This window comes from Pleurodeles waltl, chromosome 3_1 (genome assembly GCF_031143425.1).
Source record: "Pleurodeles waltl isolate 20211129_DDA chromosome 3_1, aPleWal1.hap1.20221129, whole genome shotgun sequence".
Classification (NCBI taxonomy): Eukaryota; Metazoa; Chordata; class Amphibia; order Caudata; family Salamandridae; genus Pleurodeles; species Pleurodeles waltl.
The window spans coordinates 539640560-539662125 of NC_090440.1; the positions used below are offsets into that span (position 1 = coordinate 539640560).

Genomic DNA, 21566 nt, shown 5'->3' on the forward strand with positions numbered 1-21566 from the left:
AATGACTGCCTCTGATGGTAATCCAGGCCCCTGAAGTAAGTGCTAAATTCCTGGTTATTTCTGATGGAATTGTACTCTTTGGGAGAAGCATACCTAGCACACCATCACTGAAAAACGATTTTGAAAGTCAGTAAAGAAGCAACAAAAGCCCGTAATCGACACTGAAGGGTGCAGAAGAAAAGAAAAGCAACTGACGGCAGTGCACAGGGGTGGCACCTATAGAACACTGACTACTCTGGGCCATCACGAGGCTGAATGAAGCCACAGCAGAGTTCCATGATGCTATCTATCAGTGTGCAAAAGCAATTGTTAAAAACTATCTAGATCCATTTTGTCACCTTTGGGAATTCAAAAGGTGAGAAACCTGCAGTTAGAAGAACCCATCAGCAATACAGCTTTGATAGTTTCTTCAAAATACCCCAGTACTTAAAGTCAATGATAAACCATTGCTCACAATAATTTTGATCACGTGTCGACCATACAATTGATAAGGAAAATAAAATAATTAGAAACTGGGTATCAAGGAAGGCTAAGCATTTGAAATCCTTCCGAGAATCTGTGTTTAGTGACAGGTGTCATTGGTATCACTCCAAATTTCAGCTCTATTGCCATGTGTTTGTGCAAGAAATTATTTTTGAGGAAATGCGCAATAGGAAGCATAGATTTTTCTGAAAATCAATATCAGAGAGTGAATGTCATACCAGAACACTTTTCTTAATAAAAACAGTACCCCATACAGAAGGAAAGGCGTACTGCCTAAGAAAGGAAATGCAGAAAAGAGCAACAATGTCAAGGAGTCCAAACTGAAGAAACAATTGAGACATATGCAGTGGGATACTGCTGCAGTATATGTGACCAGCGGGGGCCAGACCTCAAGGAACTCTACCAATCCAAGACATGTTTTCTTATGACAAAAAGGAACCCCCACACCAGAGGGTAGGCCAATCGCATGTACCAGAAAAGCATGATCATGAGAAGTCATTGTCGACTGCAGATGGTTAGAGCATGGGTACCTCGCCATGAAATCTAAGGTAAAGAATTTCTACCAGTGTTTTACGGTCCGATGCAAAGCCAAAGAATGTTTCCCATTGGAACAAAAATTAAATATGCTGACCAATAGTGTTGCTGCTTGAAACCTCACCTGTCCACACAGTGCGCAACCCTACATTCCCACGCATTGGGCACCACTCCATCATCCAGCAGTGGGGTCTGAAAACATCCTTAAAATAAATAAAGCTGTTGACCTTAGTCGCCAACCTAGGCCAGTGCAGCTCTACGCAACAGCTCTTTGAACACATGGTTCTTGGGGCATATATTTAAACGAGTTACACTGTTTTGGGGTTTGTAGGATGTTCCTGGTCACGTTCCAAAAACATCATTAGCTATTCTTACTAATGTGCAACATTTTAATGGAGATCATGGCACGCTTGGTACACAAATGGTAAGCTTACTGGGATGTGAGGACAAGATAGAAAGGCTCCCAAGGCCAATAATCAGTGCATTTTAGAACAGGATAGATGTAGATCTGAAAGAAGATAGAACATTTGTAAATTGAAAAGTCTTACCTCACTGGGTAGTTTTATATTTTTCTATGAATGCACATGAGCTTTGAAACTTTTGGGTGGTCTGTGTGTTGGTTTTAATTGTCTCATGTAAATGCACTCCATCTTTTGATTGATGCGTCTTTCTACGTTTATATGGTGGTGTTTACATAGCCCTAAAACAGTCAACCAAGAATGTTATCCAATTGACAGAGGAGTTTATTCATCATGTTCTAGGTTTTCCCAAAAAATAATACTTCTGGCTGATACTTCTACCTGCAGATTCCTCACCTATTGAATAATCCTAGGCATCAGACTGAATACAGAAACTTGAAAGCTCTTTGGCTCCGATAGGGGGTGCTGGTTCCATGTTGTCACTAGATACGACCCCTAGTGATGTCACTGAAGTCATATGACACCCACATTGATGCAACAATATCAGTTCCTTTCCTTCCCGCAAATTCGATGCAGATCTGGAGCTCATTCTCTCTCACAGTTTAGTACTTTCTCAATACTGCAATCCTAAATGAAACCCACTAGAAGGGCTAGGATGTCTCAATTGAAGCGTACAGGCTTCAAACCTGGTAGAGACTGCAAGGGATAGAAGCCTATTACCGACCGTTACTCGAATTGCCTGTGGGGCGTGAGGTCGGACCATGACTAGAAATCCTTTGAGTCCTGCCTCAGCATGCATCTTTAGAAAATCAAGGTGAGGGAGGGGAAACTTTCTTGTCATGGGCCCTGACGGCAAGAGAGGTAGGCGCCTATTCCCAGACCCTGGAGATCCCCATCCTCACACTCTATAACAGGAGGAAGAAAAAAAAGAAAAAGAAACATATGGCTTGTTTCAAAGGCAAGTCACCCTGGTGACCTTCGAGCCAAAGGATCTTCGACCTCAGAGCCAAAATTGGTTACTATTACATTAACTGAACTAGCCCCGTCAATGGATTCAACGAAGAGCCCAAAGCCTAACCGGCACCACCTGTGCAGCCACTGGCACCAATGCCCCTTCATCCAGACTTCCCAGCCCCAGGATCAGATCCAGCTGCATTTCTTAATGCCATGTTAGGGACTTTCCCAAGGGATTTTTTTTCAGCTGGCAGCATGGCTTTGAAATCTGTCAAGGTCACATGCCGCTTAGCCACAGAGAAAGTCAGTGAAAGCTTGAGCCAAGCTTAGCATGCCTCCATGTCCATGCCATTGAAACAGAATATGTCCTGCACTTCTCTAATCCATTTCTGGAAAGCATTAGATAATGGAAACAGTACATTGATGACAATCGGCTACTAGAATCTTATACAAAACCTACAATAGAGAAATTGATCTGCGTTTCAACGTACAGTCCTCTAGCAAAAAGAAGTGGAGGGTCCTGACCTCTGGAGATCTTCCCTTTGAACAACCCATGGATGCCTATAAAAAGCTAGGAGCATCAAAGACAAGGTGGTGCGCACGCAACCAAGAGAAAAGAAATCAACTATAGGTCAACAAAGTCTTTGGAATCTTCCCCCACCGTTAGGCCATGCACCCTGTGATAAGTGCAGTGTTTGTCCATACACTAAGACGATATCTCAGTTGGACCTCAGTCTCAAGACTCCGTGGGAACTGAGGAACATTTCCAATTGCAATTGTAAAAACGTAATCTACATGATAAAGTGCCAGTGTAACCTAAAATATATAGGCATGACCACCAGGCGGTTAGGAACACGTATCTGCGAACACAGGAGCATGATTTGTTGCAAATTTGACTCAACACGACTCGCAAATCACTACATTAATATGAACCACAGTGCTGATGATATTGAGAGGTATGTGGTAGAGAGACTTACACAGTCAAGACACAATATGACCCAACAGCTGCTGTGGTTCAAGCAACAGTGGGTGTGGAGGCTCAAACCAATGTGAACGGCCTCAACAATGAGGTATCATGGCCGATATTACAAAGCTACTAGAAGTCAGTGGAGGGTATAGGATTCTTAATTAAATCATTCTGACCCTCCTTCACCTCCCCCCTATGGACCTCGAAGAGTTAACCGTGAGAGGTACTCTTAGGTGGATTGTTTGATTTGAATAATGATCCCAATGATCCCTGTAAAACAGCCTTTTGACTACGCCGCTCTTTATAGAGTAATATGGCGGGGAAACTAAACATTTACTGGGTTCTTGGGAGACAAAAGCCTTTATGACTACCCCACTCTCTATTGTGTACTATGGTGAGAGTAGAACATTGAAACAACTCCTGTTTTTTGTTTTGCTCCCAGTGCTCCTTTTCAGTATTCTATTGGAACTATTTACAGTTGCATCTACATAACCCTTCAATCTGGGGAAAAGCAGACTATGATCCAGCCGAATTGTGTGAATTTGTTGTTGAACTGACCATATGAACTACAGCTCCCGGCATTCTTCGTGCAGGTACGCTAATGCGAGCGTGCAATGGCAATCCGGGGTTTTAAGTTGGCGTCACACACGACGCTGCAGGGGCCTTGAACAGTGGCACTCTCCCCGATATGCGGGGGCCTTGAATATTGAAGACTGCCCGGCCAGGACTTTACCGGCAAGCTGGCCTTTCGTCCCCCTCTGTTCGGGGAGGAAAGAGAACACGCAACCCGGCATTTGCACACACCGGTGGGCGCAGCTGTGTGAAGTATGATGTGAAGCCAGGTAAGTGGCTACACGACCCAGACGTCATTCTCCCACTTCCATGGGGGCCTTGAAATACGCTTTCCTGCAGTATTAACAGCAGACAAGCGGCTGGCAGTAACAATGTTTAGGTGCTACTACGCAATGGACGTTTTGACGAAGTGAGTACAGTATGAGTGAGGTATGAACAGGCTCGTTAAATGGCAGGTGAGAGCTCCCTTGGGATGTATTATAAATTTGTGCTGATTATCTTTGTGTCTTACTTGTTTTAAGCAAACAACTCCCCCTTGATCTTAGTCACAATGGGATGGCTTAGTTAAACCGCATCTCTTCACGTCAAGTATACGGATAGCGCTACAAGCAGCGATATCGGGGGGGGGAAATGATGACTACTGGAGAATATTGGTCAGGAGTTACACACTGGGCACCTCTGTTTTGGTCGCACAGTTGTTTTGTTGTCCTCTAGGTTTTGGTGAAAAAGAAACAACCTGCAAAAATTCGTAATTGATATGAACCGGATGTCTAGTATTTCAATTTTCTCCCTAGTGTGTGACTAAAAGGGACATCCCCTTTGCTCCAGACTGGAAGCTTGTTACCCCCCAAATAGAGGGTAAGGGGTCCGTTTATCCAGTAGCAAGCAAGGAAAAAGATATAACATAGATTTACATTCAAGATTTGCTAAGAGATGCAGAGACATCCACTAATATGAATTTAATGAGAATGCTAGTCTTTTCAAGCAGCAGTGTGGCACCAGTTTGCAGTGCTTATCACTCTTGCATGTTCACATGTGTAGTGTGGGACTGAAATTCACAGTCTACTGTTTGTCTTTCCCATGACTAGATAGGATTTATGACACATCTGTTTTTTGTTCCCCCCCCCTCTTTCTAGTGTCTAGGTACCTCCTTTTTGTCTCCCACTCAGGTAGGTCCAAAGTGGTCTTCTCGGCCCTTGGGTAACATACCTTGGGTTTAGATTTTAGGGATCCTCAGCCCTGAAGAACGCCACAAACCGTTTTAGGCTTGTAGAGTGGGCAGAAAATGATGGCTAGAGTAGACAGTTAGGGTAATTAGGCCCTTATTACTGTCCTAGAGTGTTTTTAATCATACCCCTGGACACCACTAATAAAGGTGAATAACAGGAGGTATTTTTACCCAAGATATGGATCCCTGACTTTATCCAGTAGTTTTTATATAAGAACTCCCTCTGGTATAGGTCTTACCAAGAGGTTGAGTCCGCCCTGGTGTCATTGTCCTACCAGGGTGGGGAGAGGTGGTCAAGGATGAAGCATGCCACTATTACTGTGTCACACCACCTCTTCCATAAAAAAAACATTCAGTTTGCTAGATTAGTGCCGTATTCCCAAGACGATCCACGGATGCAACAAATGGTTTCGCTTATCAGAAGTAGAAAAAACGTCATAATTAGAGTTCTATGCCACCACACCATTTGTGATTATTAAATATTTTATTTCACCAAATCTTTTTTTTACTATCATATATGAAAGCACCTTCAAATATGTGAGTTCAGAATACCAGATGTACGAAAAATCTATTGTGTTTGATTTAATAGACTATAATGCTGCTCTATTATAATCCTGGCCACATACAGGGTTTACATGAAAATTGGATTGCCTCTTAGTTCACTAATGGTTCAAATAAAAAAAACAATCACGTTTAATAGGAACTCCTCAGTACAGTGCTATAAATGGCCTTATTAAAGTCAAATCTTCCAAGTGTTAAAGAAATACATACATTTGAATTCTGAACAGACTATCATAGTGTATGTAATGTTTATTTTATGATTTACAAAGAAAACTATTCAGGGCTGGTCTTGCGCATAGGCTCTAAGGCCCGAGCCAGACCCTTAGCTCGGCTCTCTCTGTAATTTGTTTGCTCGCCCATCTCTAGAGGCAGATATATTCATGTCCTGTGGGACATGGCCCAGCTGATGGTCCCACATGTTCCAGATGGCCTTAAAGCTCACTTCTCAGAGGTCATTCAGGAATGCCAAGATGCCTGGCACATCAACAACTCTGGCTTTGATTCTGCTGGCTTGGTGGAACAAGCTGTGGGGCCCTCTGTTTCCCTCCATCACCAGGTGTGGCTTATGTCTGGCTTTCCTGCAGACTTACGGGGCACCCTCATGGGCCTTCTGCTTGATTGCACCCATTTATTCGGGGACAAACAGACTCAGTCCTGGAAAGTTTTAAAGAAAGCCAGGCTATGGCGAACAGCAGCTTCAAAGGGATTTCATACACTTTCAACATTTTCAAGTCTTTTGCAGAAGCTTGAGCTTTCTGCAGAGACCTTGCGCTCAACCTCAGCAGCAGCAGCTAACCCAGAATTCTCTTGTCAGGCAAGGGGCAAAGGGAAAGGCAAGAGTCAAGGATCCCAACATCCTTTTATCCCCTCCATTTCTCCTGTTCCTCCCCAAAATAACTGGGAAAGTAACTCTAGTTTGCTCCTCCCAGAGCACCAGGAGTCGGTGGGAGGCTGGGTAACCTCTGTTCTACGGGTCTGGATGTCCATCACTTTGGACCAGTGGGTCCTACAGGTAGAAGAAAAAGAACATGCCCTAACCTTCCTACATCTCCTCTGTCCTCCTCTCTCCAATCTTCTTCCCTGTACGAAGATCACCTCTTCATTCTGCAGTGGAAGGTAGCAGCGCCACTCCTCAAGGGAGCAGTGGAGTTAGTGACAGAGCAGGAAATTGAGTACAGATGCTAATCACGATACTTCCTTGTTCCCAAGATTGTCAATCTACATCCAATTTTGACCTCAGGATCCTAAACTTTTTTCCTCAGTAAGGTAAAATTCATGATGCAGAACATACCTTAGGTCCTCTTAGCACTGGAAGACTTGATGGTGCCTCAAGCTGCAAGACGTGTGCTTCCATGTTGTGATCCTGCTGTTGCATCCAAAGTGCCTCTGTTTTGTGGAGGGTTTCATCTATTAGTCAATTCATCGTGTACCTGTTTCGATTGACATAGGGACTTTGAATCCTTACCAATATGATGGCAGTTGCTGGGATCCATCTCAGACATTCAGGAACTCTGGCTTTCCCATACGTGGATGACTAGCTAATTAAAGAATAGCTACAAGGTGGTTAAGAGCCATGTGCAGTGGATGGAGGCTCTGCTGTTCAACCTGTGCTTTTCTATCAAAAGACCCAAATCTCACCTAGGGCCCTCTATATGTCTTCTCTTCATAGGGACAGTTCTGGACACCACATTCCTCCATGCCTGTCCTTCCCCTCTGACGGCCCAGGATATCCAGGCAATGGTTTAAACTTTTGAGGGAGTGGCACAAGTTCCATTCCTGCTTGGTGCATTATTTTCCTGATCATGCAACCGGGTTGGCATATGAGGACTCTACAGTGGTGCCTTGGCAGGCAGTGGTTTCAACATGGGGAGAACTATCGGACACCACTGGGATCTCCCTAAATGCTGCACAGGATGTGATCTGGTGAGACATTGAGAACCTCCTCCGAGGGTTGTCCTTTTGACCACCTCCATTATCCTAATGAGACTACTGGATTTTGAGCGGCAAGATCGTTCACAGTGTGGGGACTAAGTCTGACCCACGGTGAAGGACCCTTGTCACTCTAAATCCGGGTTTTGCTCCGGGTAACTAGCAGTGCCTCATCTCTCCCAAAGGGAAGTGACAATTGGGCAGCCGAGCGCATGACATCTTAGTACTTCCCAGGGAAGTCGTGGTCACTCAGGTCACAACCGGTTCCCTCATACACAGTGCGGTCTCATGTATAAATGACAAAAGCAGTTTAAGTTTTAAAGATTGGTTTAATAAAACAACTGCATTTTAGATAGCAAAGCATGAGCTGCTATTACAAGAACTACACAACACAGTAGGATAAAAATAGTAACGATGAGAGTGAAGCACAAGAATAAGGCTATCATAGTGCAACTAGATTAGGTTCTCTCTAAGTTATGTTCTGAGCACAGCATGTAAAGCTCTAAGCCTGCCTTTCAGGTTCCCCCGGGAGGACATCAACCCTCATACCTGAGCAAAGGCCTGTAATCTGCATCAGCATCTGCAACGGGGCAGTCAGCATCTAGTTGTAGGTTCCTGGTCGGAATCTTCCTCTGACCTGTACTAGGACTAGAAAGTATTTTTATAACTAACAAGCAGATGTTCCAAGAAAATGTCCCTACGTAAGGATGCGTATTTTCTACGAACACTAGAGACTAAACTTCTACCATGTTTACCGGCAATGTACCAGACTGTAGCCTTGACTGAAGCACAGGGTGAGCAAGAATGCACTGTTTGAGAACACAGTGGTGAACTAAGCTACACAGTGTGATAGAAAGAAATAAAAACAAGACCGTCAAACTGGTTATTGTAAAATAACAGTGCGAGGCTGAATAAAAGGTATCTAGGGCAAAGTGCACAGAGGCCTAATATGTTAACCTAACGTGCATGAAGCTATATTAAAAATGGCTACACTACACAGACGTAGCCACAAAAGTGATGGATACCTCCACTTCTAGGTACAGAGCCCTCTGGAGATGAGGGGCCTCTACTCTCCAAAAGAGCAGGTGTTTCACACTATCTGCTAGGCCTGTAAGTGATTTGGGTTACTCTCAAGGCCTTCCTCCGCTCCATTCGCAGCCAGTCGTTTCACATCTCAAGGTACAACACAATCACAATGTGGCATGTGAAGAAGCAAGGGGGAGTAGAGTCTCAACTCCTTTGCCAGGAGGTGTTCAGTCTGTGGTCTTGGATGCAACATCAAGGGATCGAGTAAACAGCCAATCATGAGTGACATCTTCTACCAGAGTCAGTCCTGGATATCTTTGCCCTGTAGGCTACTTCTAAGATGGCCCACAAACACTGACCTGTCATAGCAGCCCACCGGACACTGATGCATTGCCCTATGGGCCAGTCAGATAATGGTTGTGAGGGAGGAATGCCAAGACCGGACCCAAGCCATTCTTCTGCATCTCCTCCTGTGTCTCCTGTTTTATTTTCCTCTCAGGGTGGGTCTACCCTCCCAATCATAGGGGATGATCCTGCACCCAAATGTTCAGAGCCTCCACCATCATGACTGGAGATTGAGTGCGTACACCCAAGCTCATTTCAGCTGCTGTCTGAGATGGTGGACATCATCTTGTCCACTTGCCACGCTTTCATGAAATCTGTTTATTATGGGAGATGGAGCATCTTTATCTCATGGTGTGCGGACAACATGGCCTCCTTGTGGGCTCCACTGTTAGAAGTCCTCCAGTTTGTGCTTTTTCTGGCACCGAGAGGGTGCACGGTGGGCGGTATCAAGTGTTATTTAGCAGCGTTGTCAGTGTTCCTCTGTATCCCAGATCAACCTTCCCTAGTGAAGTCCCCTAGTTGTGATAAGGTTCCGCAAAGGTTTAACTAATTTGTACCCAAACTCTTTTTGGTTTGTCCCAGTGGAACCAAAATCTTGTTCTAACCTCCCTTGATGAGGGTCTCCATTTGAGCTCCTTTGTAATTATCAGTTGTGGTTGTTGACCATGACCATGATCTTTTTGTTGCAATTTCGTTAGTGAGACGACTCTGTGAGTTGCATGCTCTTAGTGTCCATCTGCCATTTACACTGTTCTTCCCTGCCAAGTTGGTATTACGAACCAGAGCTGTTTTTCTTCCCAAGGTGGTTACTCCCTTTCACCTGCTTTGTATCACCTGCCCCATCTCAAGAAGGAAGCGGAGCGTCTGCAACGCCAGCATCCTAGGCATGCAGTTAGTTTCTATATCAACCTCACTAAGAACTTCATAGTGGACAAACAGCTCTTTGTTGGCTACAGTAGCAGTAAGAAGGGTTAAGCAGTTCAAAAGCAGATATCCCATTGCATCATCCTCTGCATCAAAATGTACTAAGCCATTGCCAAAAAGGAACCACCTGAGGGAATAAGGGCCCATTCCACCAGGCCTCGGTCATTGTCTTTTGCTATTGTGTATCCCATCACAGAGATCTGTAAGACAACAACATGGCTAGAGCCTGCACATCTGCCAAGCACTACTGTTCGGATTTGGAGGAGAGCAGGGACAAGTACTTTACCATATTTGGACTGCAATATTTCCTCATCTGACCATCCATGAGCCCACCTCCTGGAGAGGTACTGTTCGGGAATCTATTCAGAATGTGATGAATCTACAGTTAGAAGTATCCATCATAAAAAAGTTACTTACCTTTGGTAACAATCTTTTTGGTGAATACTCAATATACCTGCATATTTTCTCAGCAACCCCGCCCTCCTCTCAATTTGATGGATGGTTATGGAGCAGTGTTTCCCAAACTATGGGTTGATATTTGTGGTGGGTCGTGAAAGAGCAATAACTAAAGATTCATTTATATTTTGTATTTATCGTGTCACATTTGCCGTGCTTCAAAGACAAGGGGTCAATGGCAGGGTACGTCTTCTGACAAACTGCTGCTTATTCTTTTAATAAGGGAACTGGTGTTTACTTTTCTTTCACTACAAAGTGAGAGTATTTTTTAAAGTGATGTTTGTGATAATCTTGCTGGGGTACATGAAGTGTGAAACGAAAGGTTGTAGGATGTCATTTGCAACACAAAATTTTAATTCTTGTATACAAACTGTACACATTTCAGCAGTTAGGAAAACAAAAACTAAGCACTTTGTTTGTAAATCTGAAGTGGGATGGAAACAATGATTTAGAAAGGATCAAAACAAATCAAAACACTTTTACTTAGTGAGGAGCAAACGATAAATAGTCAGTGAAACCCGGTTTCCACATATCATTGTGTGTTATACTGTTTTATGAGTAAAACTGTATAACTGACCAAATATTTACAATGGAAAATATTCTTTCTATAAATGACTGTGCTACTGCACAATGCTTTAGTAATACATATGTGACAGTGTGCTCCAAAATGCACCACCACTTACTTACTACAATCTTACTACTACCATGCTGAATAAATTTGCTACATTTTGCAAGAAGCTAAGATTTTTCAAAATCCCTATGACTTCAATGATATAACACTGACGTCAACACCCCCAACTCTGAAACTTGTTCCATCACCACTGGTGCAACGGTGCTGAACTATGTCCCTAAGTCCAGTTTAAGAACAAGCTACTACAAATATTGCCAAGAAAGACTCCCTATGAACCTTTCAGTATTTTGTCCTGCAGGTTTTATTCCTTTACAAAGCCATTTCAACAGAGAATACGTTCACTATACATTACCATACAAATCATCCCACTTGACTTTCACCCATCAATTAAGAAATATGGATGTGGCTTAACAACCAGATCTGGAGACTTTGGATCCAGGGAACTGGTTTGAAGCTCAACAAATTACTAAGGGCCTAATTTAGATCCTGTCAGAGGAGATACTCCATCATAAATGTGACAGATATCCCGTCTGCCGTATTATGATCCCATTTGCTATAATGGGATCGTAATACGGGGGGTTGTTATCAGACATGTTTGTAACACGGTAACCAACTCAGCCAGGATCAAAATCAGGCCCTTAATCTCCTGTGCTTGAAATAAAATAAATCTGACTTTATGTCATGTAATCCTGTGCCTGTGAGAGGTGTTTGCACTATATAATAAAATATATATATATATATATATATATATATATATATATATATATATATATATATTTTTTTTAAATTAAAAAAGCAAAGGTTTAGGCTAAGTTATAGTTAGGAAAACTTTATTTATTCTTTATATACAAACCTAACTTAAACTATACAAACAGGAGTAATTATAAAGTTATTGTTATAATTTTCTAATTTACGCACCACTAGTTAGAAGTTACATTTATAATTTACACACCACTTTAAATATAACACCTCTGTATACAACACTTCTGTACACATTCTTCTTGCATCAATCACCATACTACATTAACCATAACTCGCCACTCTACCATGCCATGATTTCTGAGTAATTAGATCATTTCATATATCAAACATTTATGACTACTATGATTTTACTTGTCATACGTTATATAAAATGCAAGAGTTGAACAGTGTATGGAGAAAAGGTGTAGAGTGGAGTGTCGTACAGTATAGTGGAGTAAAGCGGAATACTGTAGAGTGGAGTGTTGTAGAGTTGAGTGGGGTGGGAATCAAGTGTATTGGAGTGTACTGGTGTACAGCGTAATAGCTCACTGTTGAGGGGAGTACACTGGAGGGTTGCAGAGTGTAGTGCCGTACGGTGGAATAGCATTAAGAGTAGTGGTGCAGAGTGGAGTGGTGCAGAGTAGAGTGGTACAGACTGGAGTGGCATACAGAGTAGCAGCGTAAACGGATCTCAAATTGTGTGATCCTAGGCACATTTTTTACAGAGTTGCCTTTTTCTTAATTCTCACATATGATTGTACCTTCAAATATGTGAGCTCAGCATTTCTGCAGTACAAAAAACTATTTTGTTTGATTAAGTAGACTAAAGTTTGCTGCACGCATCACAGGAATCCAGCCCACATACCCATGAGGCCTAGCCCACATAGCCTAGTACTTATTTTACTTTACTAACAACATTGCCATCAGGCCAGGAGTGTTTCTCAGTTTGTTTAAACACTCAATTTTTATAAATATATTACTAAACCACGAAGTGGTAACATATTGCCATCTACACACAGTAACTTTCCAAGAAATGTCCAAAATCCTCTCCACTTTCTTGCAGCTTTACTGATGAAACTATATAGTGTATTAACAATCTGTGAAATTGGGTTTTCAGAAAACATATCCTTTGCACATCAACATGTAAAGTATTCTGATTTGTTTTCTTTCTATTAAAATATGTTTTCATCACACAGAAATTTCAAAAAGTCTTTCACAACTACTGAAATATATTCTGAAATGTTTGCACAGTTTACTTAGTCATTTAAATGTGTGTTAGGAAAAACCTGACACCCTATATCCTTTTATTTTACATTCTAAATAGCAGGTCACACAGTTCACCTTACAAAGTCCTGGAACTCTGCAGTGATAAGGAAAATTAATTATAAGAAAAACTGACTTTTGACCTCTGTTAGTAAACACAGAGCAAAAGACATAAGGACAAGATTTAAAGGCATCTTTTATTGCCCCTCCACTTTTCAACTGAACAGAACACCTGTTCAGTGTCAACTTGCCAGAAGGGACAATTCAGTATTAAAAATACCTGATCATATAAGACTCCCCAATGCCAGTGGTCCAGTGGATTTTTCAAGCCCTGTTTAGTGTTTGAGAAATTGGTCTTTTTTGCTGTCAGTTGAAGATTGGTACACTTCTTTCTTTTGAGATTGCTTGCTTCTTTCTTGTTGATGTTGAATTTCTTGAGAAATGGAGTATCAACAGCGTGCCTGTTTAAATAGCCTAGGAGGCTTCGATCTTCACTTGATGAGATAAATCATTGCCATGAAGAGAAACTGTGATAATATTATGTCATATGTGCATTCATCCGGATTTAGATAATTTCGTCGAGTATTTGTTTGTTTTTTTAAATAACAAATCACATGCATTAGTAGTGTTTGTTTGGTCATCTTTAGTGACCATTAGTAGGAACATGCAAAAGATAAATATTGCGATTTAAAAACAAGCCGAAACGAAAAACAAATCTTGGCCACGTTCGAACGAGAGTTTCACAGATAGCTGCTATGCAGTTTGTTTCACTGAATGTGTACATTCTAGGCAGTTTAAAGCATAAAATTGCTTTGTGAGTTCACAGTTTCTTTTGCAAAGAGCTGGTGGATGTTAATAGTTAATAGGTGACTCCCTAACTTAATTTGCTCTGACCGGCTTTGGAGACCTTCTATTTGGAGCAGGATCTTGGTATTGCTGTAGTTTCCACATAATACCACCCGCTGTCAACTTACAGGCATGTGACAGACTGTTTTCTTTTCAACAGCTTACTCATACATCATATTTAAGATTCGGGGAAGTTCTTTTTCCTAGAAACCGAATGCAAATGTTATGTAGCCCTACTTTTAGTACATTAAAAATTGGTAGTTAATTCTGTAAAGTAGTCAAGGACTTTTCAGTAGTGTTCACCACATATCAGTCCTAACATTCTGTGGATTTTGACTTCTAAATTACCATTCTATATTTTAAGTTGACTCTCTTATGGCGAGAATGTCAGTGTCATTTATGACTTTCGTTACTTGAAGGCCAGGAAAGACAAACGGTACATCTATATTGGTATTTTTTTGGGCCGATGGAGAGGGTGGACATGCCATTTGTTATTGCCAGTTTTCATGATTTTGTCAGATTTTAAGGTGCTTGATGACTACCCAAGCTAATTCAGTTGACCCCAAGTGTTGGTAATTTGGAAGTAAACTAGTTGGGTAGTCTGGTTGCTCTTGCTTTCAGAGTTGGCAAGTGTGGCTGTTGCATGTTCCAGTGGAATGAGATTCCCACTTAAGGTGTCTTGCTGTTATGGCACAAAGAGTATCTTCCCTTTGATCCCAATGCTTACCACTGACAACTTAAGTCCAGCTTGTGGGCGAATCTTGAATGTTAGAGCCCGATTCAGCTGTTACAGGCTTGTTTGGCATCACAGCATATGCATAGGGTGTTCATGTGCACACCTTTCAAATTATACCTTCATAAATGTGACAATTTATTTTGGTAATGACTTCATTGAAATGGTGGAGAGCTAGTAAATTCAGCAGCTGTCTTGTAATGTACTCTTTGGTGTCCCCAAGTCTAAATAGGAGTACCGTCTGTGAACCTATCTGTGGGAAAGGAAGAGGAATCTCAAACAGTTTAATTCGTGAAATGGTCAATATCAAGATGTTTAAGGAGCTCAGACCGATTAAAAGTATATTATTGATATACAACTGTACTACCACTTACGAAGAAAGGGTTATCACTTAGTAATGGATAAACAATTCTTTAAAACATGCAATGAATCTGTAACGTGCAGATCATGATACTTAACTGTTTGAGCACACCGCAACACTTGTAACCCTTGATACCCACCATAAAACAGTGGGTTTTCAATGTTTCATCGTATAGCTTAGGTCAGGGAGAAATTTGATATAGTTATGGCTGGACTATGCATGAGCTGGAGTCTTGAGACCAAAGAATTCTTGTCTCCCTGATCCACATATCAGTACAACATAGATCCTGTGTGGGCATATTTCGAGATATTGCTGCACGTTTAAAAAACGAAAGTACACCTAATTTGAAAAATGATTTATGCCACTGAAAGCCAGCGTTACATTCACAAACTCTACCAAACTAATAATTTCTTCTTTAGTTCACCAGTACTTGTAGGTCATCATGGGAGACGCAACATAACTGAAATCTAAACTGAGAATTTGTGTCATAGTTACAGTGGCACTAGTTCCAAGTCCTTCAAGCAAAGCAGGCTACACCTCATGCCCAGGAACCGAACCACATAACAAAGCATAATTACATTAGGATCAAATAATGATTCACTGTAGAAGCACTGCATCCATTATTGGCCATGAGGAAATAGGCCTAACCTATATGGAGGATGGACGTAGCCTGGCCCCGCTGGTTGTATGAGAAACTGTTGGGCCAAGGAGGAAGCAGGCTTGGTTAGGGCCTTTCCTACAGACTGTTTATCATTAGTTAATGTGCACTTCATTCCATGCTTTGTACATATTAAGAGAATGTTTTATCAACTGGAAGTGCCTGAAATGTATAACTCTGGGGTGAGTGTTATAAGCAGCAAAGAAAGAATCAAGCAGAGCTTTTTAGAATATCGCAAGGAGTTAAGAAGGGCAGGAGCGACAACTTTGTCAAGTATTCTTGAATATTCTGCTATTTGCACAACCACAGGGTTAGAACCTTATTTAACACTTATAATGAATCCCAGTCATTGTTTTCTCTTAACCGGCTTTAGGCTGAGAACTGTGCACATTATTACAGCTTTCCCTACTGAGGGGATCTTTTTTCAAATCAACCCTCCCTGTCCCTGCGATGGCGTTTCCAACCAAAGCATGCTACTTTATGCTTTATTCACACTATATGCAACCCCTGCCATTCATTTCTGGTTCCTATTCTCCACCATACTAATATCTTATATATATTTAATTATTTTTAATCTACTCAAAAACAGCTGTTGTTGTTTCTACTCCATAGTTGATCTACTGAAGATGTGAGACTTTCCATCTACTCCACAACCCGTAATAGGCTTTTCCTGAGTGTATTCAATCATACTTTGTAGGTGTACTACAAGAGACTCAATATATTCTCAGGGGACGTTTTGAAATTATATATGTACACACAGTGAAGCTTTCTCTACTCCTCACATACAATAGGCCATGTGGCCTATTTTAAGCAGTATATTAAAGTGCTGGCCACTATTAAAGCTGGGCTCTCAGAAGGTTAGGAGGGAAGAGTCGATGGTGTTATGAACTTGTAGTGGATGCACTATAAGGAATAGTGCCAGATATCTCTGTCCAAAACTTTTGCAGAGAACCCTTCTCCAGTGTAGTTCATTTACGCATGAAAGACTATCTTTAAAAATGAGAATACCAAGTGGTCAGTTAGCACAAGCCCAGCCTTTCCCCTGGCCTGCACATTTCAGCCCACAATCTGAGGACTCACCCTGCCTTGGCTTTAGCACTTATAGATATTGCACACACAAACACATTCATACAAAAGGTTGGAGTGGGAAACAGGATCTACTATACCAAGTAGTCACAATCATAACACTTTATTTGAACTGGAATGCCCATAGCTAAACAAATAAGGCATAGAATGTTCTTGCTTTACCTTGACAGCCAGTATCTTTCCACTTGGAACATGATGCGCTCTGAAAAGACAGAGACAGGAGAAATAAGGGTTAACATGAAGTGCATAGCACACTCAGAATAGATACAGCCCACGTCAGAGATTTACTCCCCATCACAAAGATGTAACTTTTCTCTGAGCCCATATTAATTACTGTTTGTGCCCTGTAAGTGCAACTATATTATAATGACAATAACATGTGACTCCTGACAATAACATGTGACTCTCTAATTGTATTCCTCTTTTATTCAGATTGATAGGATGTCTAGACTGGAGACCAAACACTGGAACATCTCTTAGACAGCAAGAATTTAAAGCTTTGGATTTGGAGAGGCGTGGTCAAGATGGCAGCAGAGTAGGACGTGGCTGTCGCCTCTCCGCCACCCTAGCTGCAACACTAGCTTTGTGCCGGGCACACGCCAACAATACCTGGTGGACGACAGAGCCTATGCCACCCTGGGAGCAGAAGATCAAAACAGGCATGGAGAAGCATCTGTGATCCCTGGCTGCCACTTTGGAACCCACGACAACCAAGATGGCGGGCATCTAGGCCCCGCTGACTGTTCCTGACTTCCCCTGACCTGTGTGGCCCTCTTAGAGCCGGGGACGTCCCGGGCTGCCCACCGCCCATTTTGCCCACCTTGCTGCACGCATGGGCGTGCGTGGTGGGGAGTTGCTTACGGTCGTCACTGGGCCTGGAAGCGGGAGCCGTAGGATGGGGGTGGCTTCCCGTGAACCCTGCGCCTGCTCTCACAGATCTCTTGGCCTGCGGCCCAGCCCGTGGCTAACAATGCATGGCAGCTCGGCTTTGGGCACCGACATGTTGGGAGCAGCAGCACCCGCAGCATAAAGAGGGCATATTCATGCGGGCCTGCAGCATCCCCGAGACTTTGTCACCAGCAACTGGAAAAACACCATCTGGGACAACGCACTTCTCTACCCCTATTAACTGCTTATGTACTGACTGGGCCTGGCTGCCAGGGTGTTCCTAGGCACAGTACCTGACATACGGGGCACTGGTAGAGACTGTGAGGTGATGGCCTAGCCCCACTGCTGCTGCTGAAGATCTCCTTGGTGGGGACATACTCTAGGGCACAGGGCAAGGCATCATTGCGCTGTGCTGTGCGACTTGCCCTGAACTACAGAGGCACTGCTGGACACCCACTGTGCAGCACTTAACTTCAGGAGTATCAACATCTCCCAGCTATGTCCCTGGCTGCTTCTGGACTGCAGGGAACTGAGCCTTCTGTTCACTCCCACTGAACCTGATTCTCTGCCCTACACAACCCCCTATATTTCTGCCTTGGTAGGGGTCCCACAGTGCCCTAACCTTTGCATTACCTGAGTAGCTTGGTCCTTATCCTAGCACGGCCTAGTTCTACTCTGCAGCAAAAGCCACTCATCATACACATAGTAACCCCCGCCTGAGCAGCCACCAAGAGATCGTGATAGACTCTAACCAACCCCTCTAGGCGATACCTGCCGCCTGATTGGCTGTAGGAAAATACTTTTCTGGACGCCTGACTGCTTCGTTAGCTTCCCTTTGGTCCAGACCACTATCCTCCAAGTACTGGGAGCTGATTACAGCGATTTCCTACAGGCGGCTACACAACCAACGGCTACTGCGCTTTTCACCTACCCCCCCAATACTCCAATACCCCCCAGCCTCCAAGAACAAGATCAGTCGGTCACAGAGATGCTCACACGCTCCAAACCAACTCAGAACAAAGAACAAATGACTGGCTCTCAACCTCCCACCTACTTTAATCCAGAAGGCCCTCCACACTAGGATTCTGCACCAGTGACCCCAGGCTTCCTTGCCTCTCTATTTGACTCGCTGAAAGCTGATCTCAAAACCTTCAAGAAGGACCTCTCCCAAGACCCACGGGTTCTATGCCACTGACCTGGCTTCGGTGGGAGACCGTGTCTCTGCACTGGAAGATAATGAAACTGCACAGGGGGAAGAAGTAGAGACGCTGAGACAGGAACGTGTCTGCCTGCATGAACAGCAGGATGAACTAAGGGTCCAAACAGATCCCGCCAAAACAATATCCGACTTCAGAGGACCCCTACCAAGGCAGAGGATCAACTTCCACAACCCGACTCAACAGCTCCACCCCGCCGACCTCGCAACAGTCCCCAGCATCCAACGCACCACCTCCGGCAGCAGATCCTTCTCCCACCTTACTGCCAAAACCTGGAACTCCCTCCCCACCAACATACGCGAGACCCAGGACCCCCTAACTTTCAGAAAGCACCTCAAAACATGGCTTTTCGAGCAGTAACATACCCCCCCCATTCCCAGACCCTTGAGGCCCTACCGGGTGAGTAGTGCGCTTAAGAAATTTGATTGATTGATCCCGTCGGGCAGAAGGTTCGGACATTAGGGACTACACCCAGGCTCTCCTCCGCTCCATCCTTGAATAGGATGACAATACCGAAATAAGGGTAGACAGAGTCCACCAGGTTGGTGGGCCTGTAGGCTCCACAGCTAGACGGCCAATTTTCTGGCTCACGTCCACGTCTTTCACATAAAAGAGGACATCCTAAGAGCAGTTAGAGTTAAACAGCCAATCAGTTTTAGGGGTCATACAGTTGGCCTATTCTAAGACGTCTCACTACTCACCCTCCAGTGTCACAGAGAATTTAAGCCGGTAACCGATTTCCTATGCTCTGAAGAGATCTCCTACCGCTGGGGCCACCCCTTCAGGCTGATTTTCCAGTGGGATGGACAACAACACCAGCTACATACACTGAAAGAAGCTCACTGCATCCTTTCCTGGACCTACCAGCTGAGCCAGCTTCAACCTCAGCGCATTGCTCTCCTTGCAACTCCCCAACCCGTGCATTGCCCTGGTGGAAAGTGGGGTAGTGTGGGCAGCGCTCCAACCCAGGTCCTGGTAAGAGCGCCTAAGTACACCAGGCGGTCCTGGACCATCTGGCTTCTAGTCCCACCTGATAGTATTTCAAGATGTCAGTTTACCTTCTCCACCGCCTGCTCCCCGGCATACTCCTTAGTTGAACTGCGGCTATAGGGGGCAAGGCGACACCCACCATCCCGAAAGACTGAACCCGTTTCTCCCAACTCCTGGCCTCACTGGCTGTCTAGTTTACCATCATGCATGGTCTTCTATCACCAGTCATGTTGACTGTATGGTTCTTTTCTTTTTTGTACTGGCGATTTGAGGTTTGCATTCCTTCACTCTACAAGGTTCAAATGGCACACTCCTTTCCCTAGGTTCACCCTCTCTAGACCCCGCACAGCCCACAATTTATGTGGGCCTCCTCCCTGCTTACTCAGTATGCTCCCTTGACTGTCTACCCTAGATCTAACAATAAAGAGCCTCAATGTTAGAGGCTTACACAACCCTACTAAAAGGAGAGCGGTTCTGTCCCACCTGGAACGTTCAGGTAGCAACATCTGCCGCCTCCAGGAGACACAATTATTGTCCATCTCATGCAGTCTCGTTGGCTCCCAGGACAGCTATGGTTTTCCAGTTCTTGTAAGCAAGTGGGGGTAGCAATTCTGTTCTCCAGGGGCCTTAGGGGAGAAATAGTGTCTAAAGTGACTGAGTGTATGGGGCGTATGTTAGCATAAATAATTTGAATAGGCTCCTATTTTACCCTTGCAAATGTATACGCCCCTAATGGGCAGCAAGAATCTTTCCTTATAGACGATATCTCGCCCATCTTCCGGACACGGCCATCCTGGTCAGGGAAGACCTAAACTTTGAGTCCTCTCAGTGCAGGGACAATGCTGGCTGGCCGATTGTGGCCTGAGCAATGTTTGGAGGACCCACAACCCTGGTGCCCGGGACTATACTTACTACTCGATAGCGCATAAAACTTATGCCCCTATTGATTTTTTCCTAGCGACCCTAGCCTTCCAAACCTTAGTGCAGAGCTCCCTCATCGCTCCAAGAGCCCTCTCTGACCACGCTCCCCTGACTTTAACGCCCAGGCACCTTCGGGAGAGCCTACTACAATCCCAACCGATGGGTGCGGCAATTCGCAAGACGATTTTAGACTATCTTCAAACCAATGATACTGGACACGTAGCCTTAGCTTCACTATGGGAAACTTTGAAATTGTTCGTTTGTGGTGAATTTATTGCTATATCGGCAGCGGAAAACTGCACCTGCAAAAAGAAACAGCAGCAGCTTGATCAGAAAGTCTTAGACCTTGAGGCTATTCATAAACGCATTGGGGCTCCTCGAGTATGGATGGAACTGGAGAGAATGCGCTAAGTCCTCCAACGGCTGGTCCTGGATTGGGCAGAATATGCCTTGTCCACCTCAAACATAAATTTCACCTTGGCTGCGATCGCTGTGGACGACTGCTCGCCCACTGCTTACGGGCTAAGATCCACTCAGGATCTGTCCAAATGATTCAACCCACCCCATCCTCTGAGGTCCGCTTACATTTGCAGATTGTGACGGCATTTCAACACTTTTATAGTACCCTCTACACGGATCCAGAGACAGCCCCTGCTCTGCTGACCCTTCGGGCTACCTTGCTGAATGCCCACCGACTCCCCTCCCCCACCCAAAAAGCTGACTTCCTGGACAAACCCATAGGCTTTGTAGAGGTTATCTCTGCTATAATCCACCTGAAGCTGATGAAGTCCCCAGGGCATGATGGCTTCCCTTGACTATTTTATAAAACCTT

The 21566-nt window shown here is 43.9% G+C and overlaps 1 protein-coding gene across 1 annotated transcript in view; it reads right to left on the bottom strand.

Annotated features, from left to right (window-relative positions):
- Positions 1–21566, bottom strand: part of MAP2K5 (mitogen-activated protein kinase kinase 5) — a 1242853-nt gene that overhangs the window by 788655 nt on the left and 432632 nt on the right. The window contains exon 9 of the mRNA XM_069222863.1: positions 16881–16920. Within this exon, the coding sequence (XP_069078964.1) occupies positions 16881–16920 (40 nt within the window). The remainder of the gene's footprint in view (positions 1–16880; positions 16921–21566) is intronic.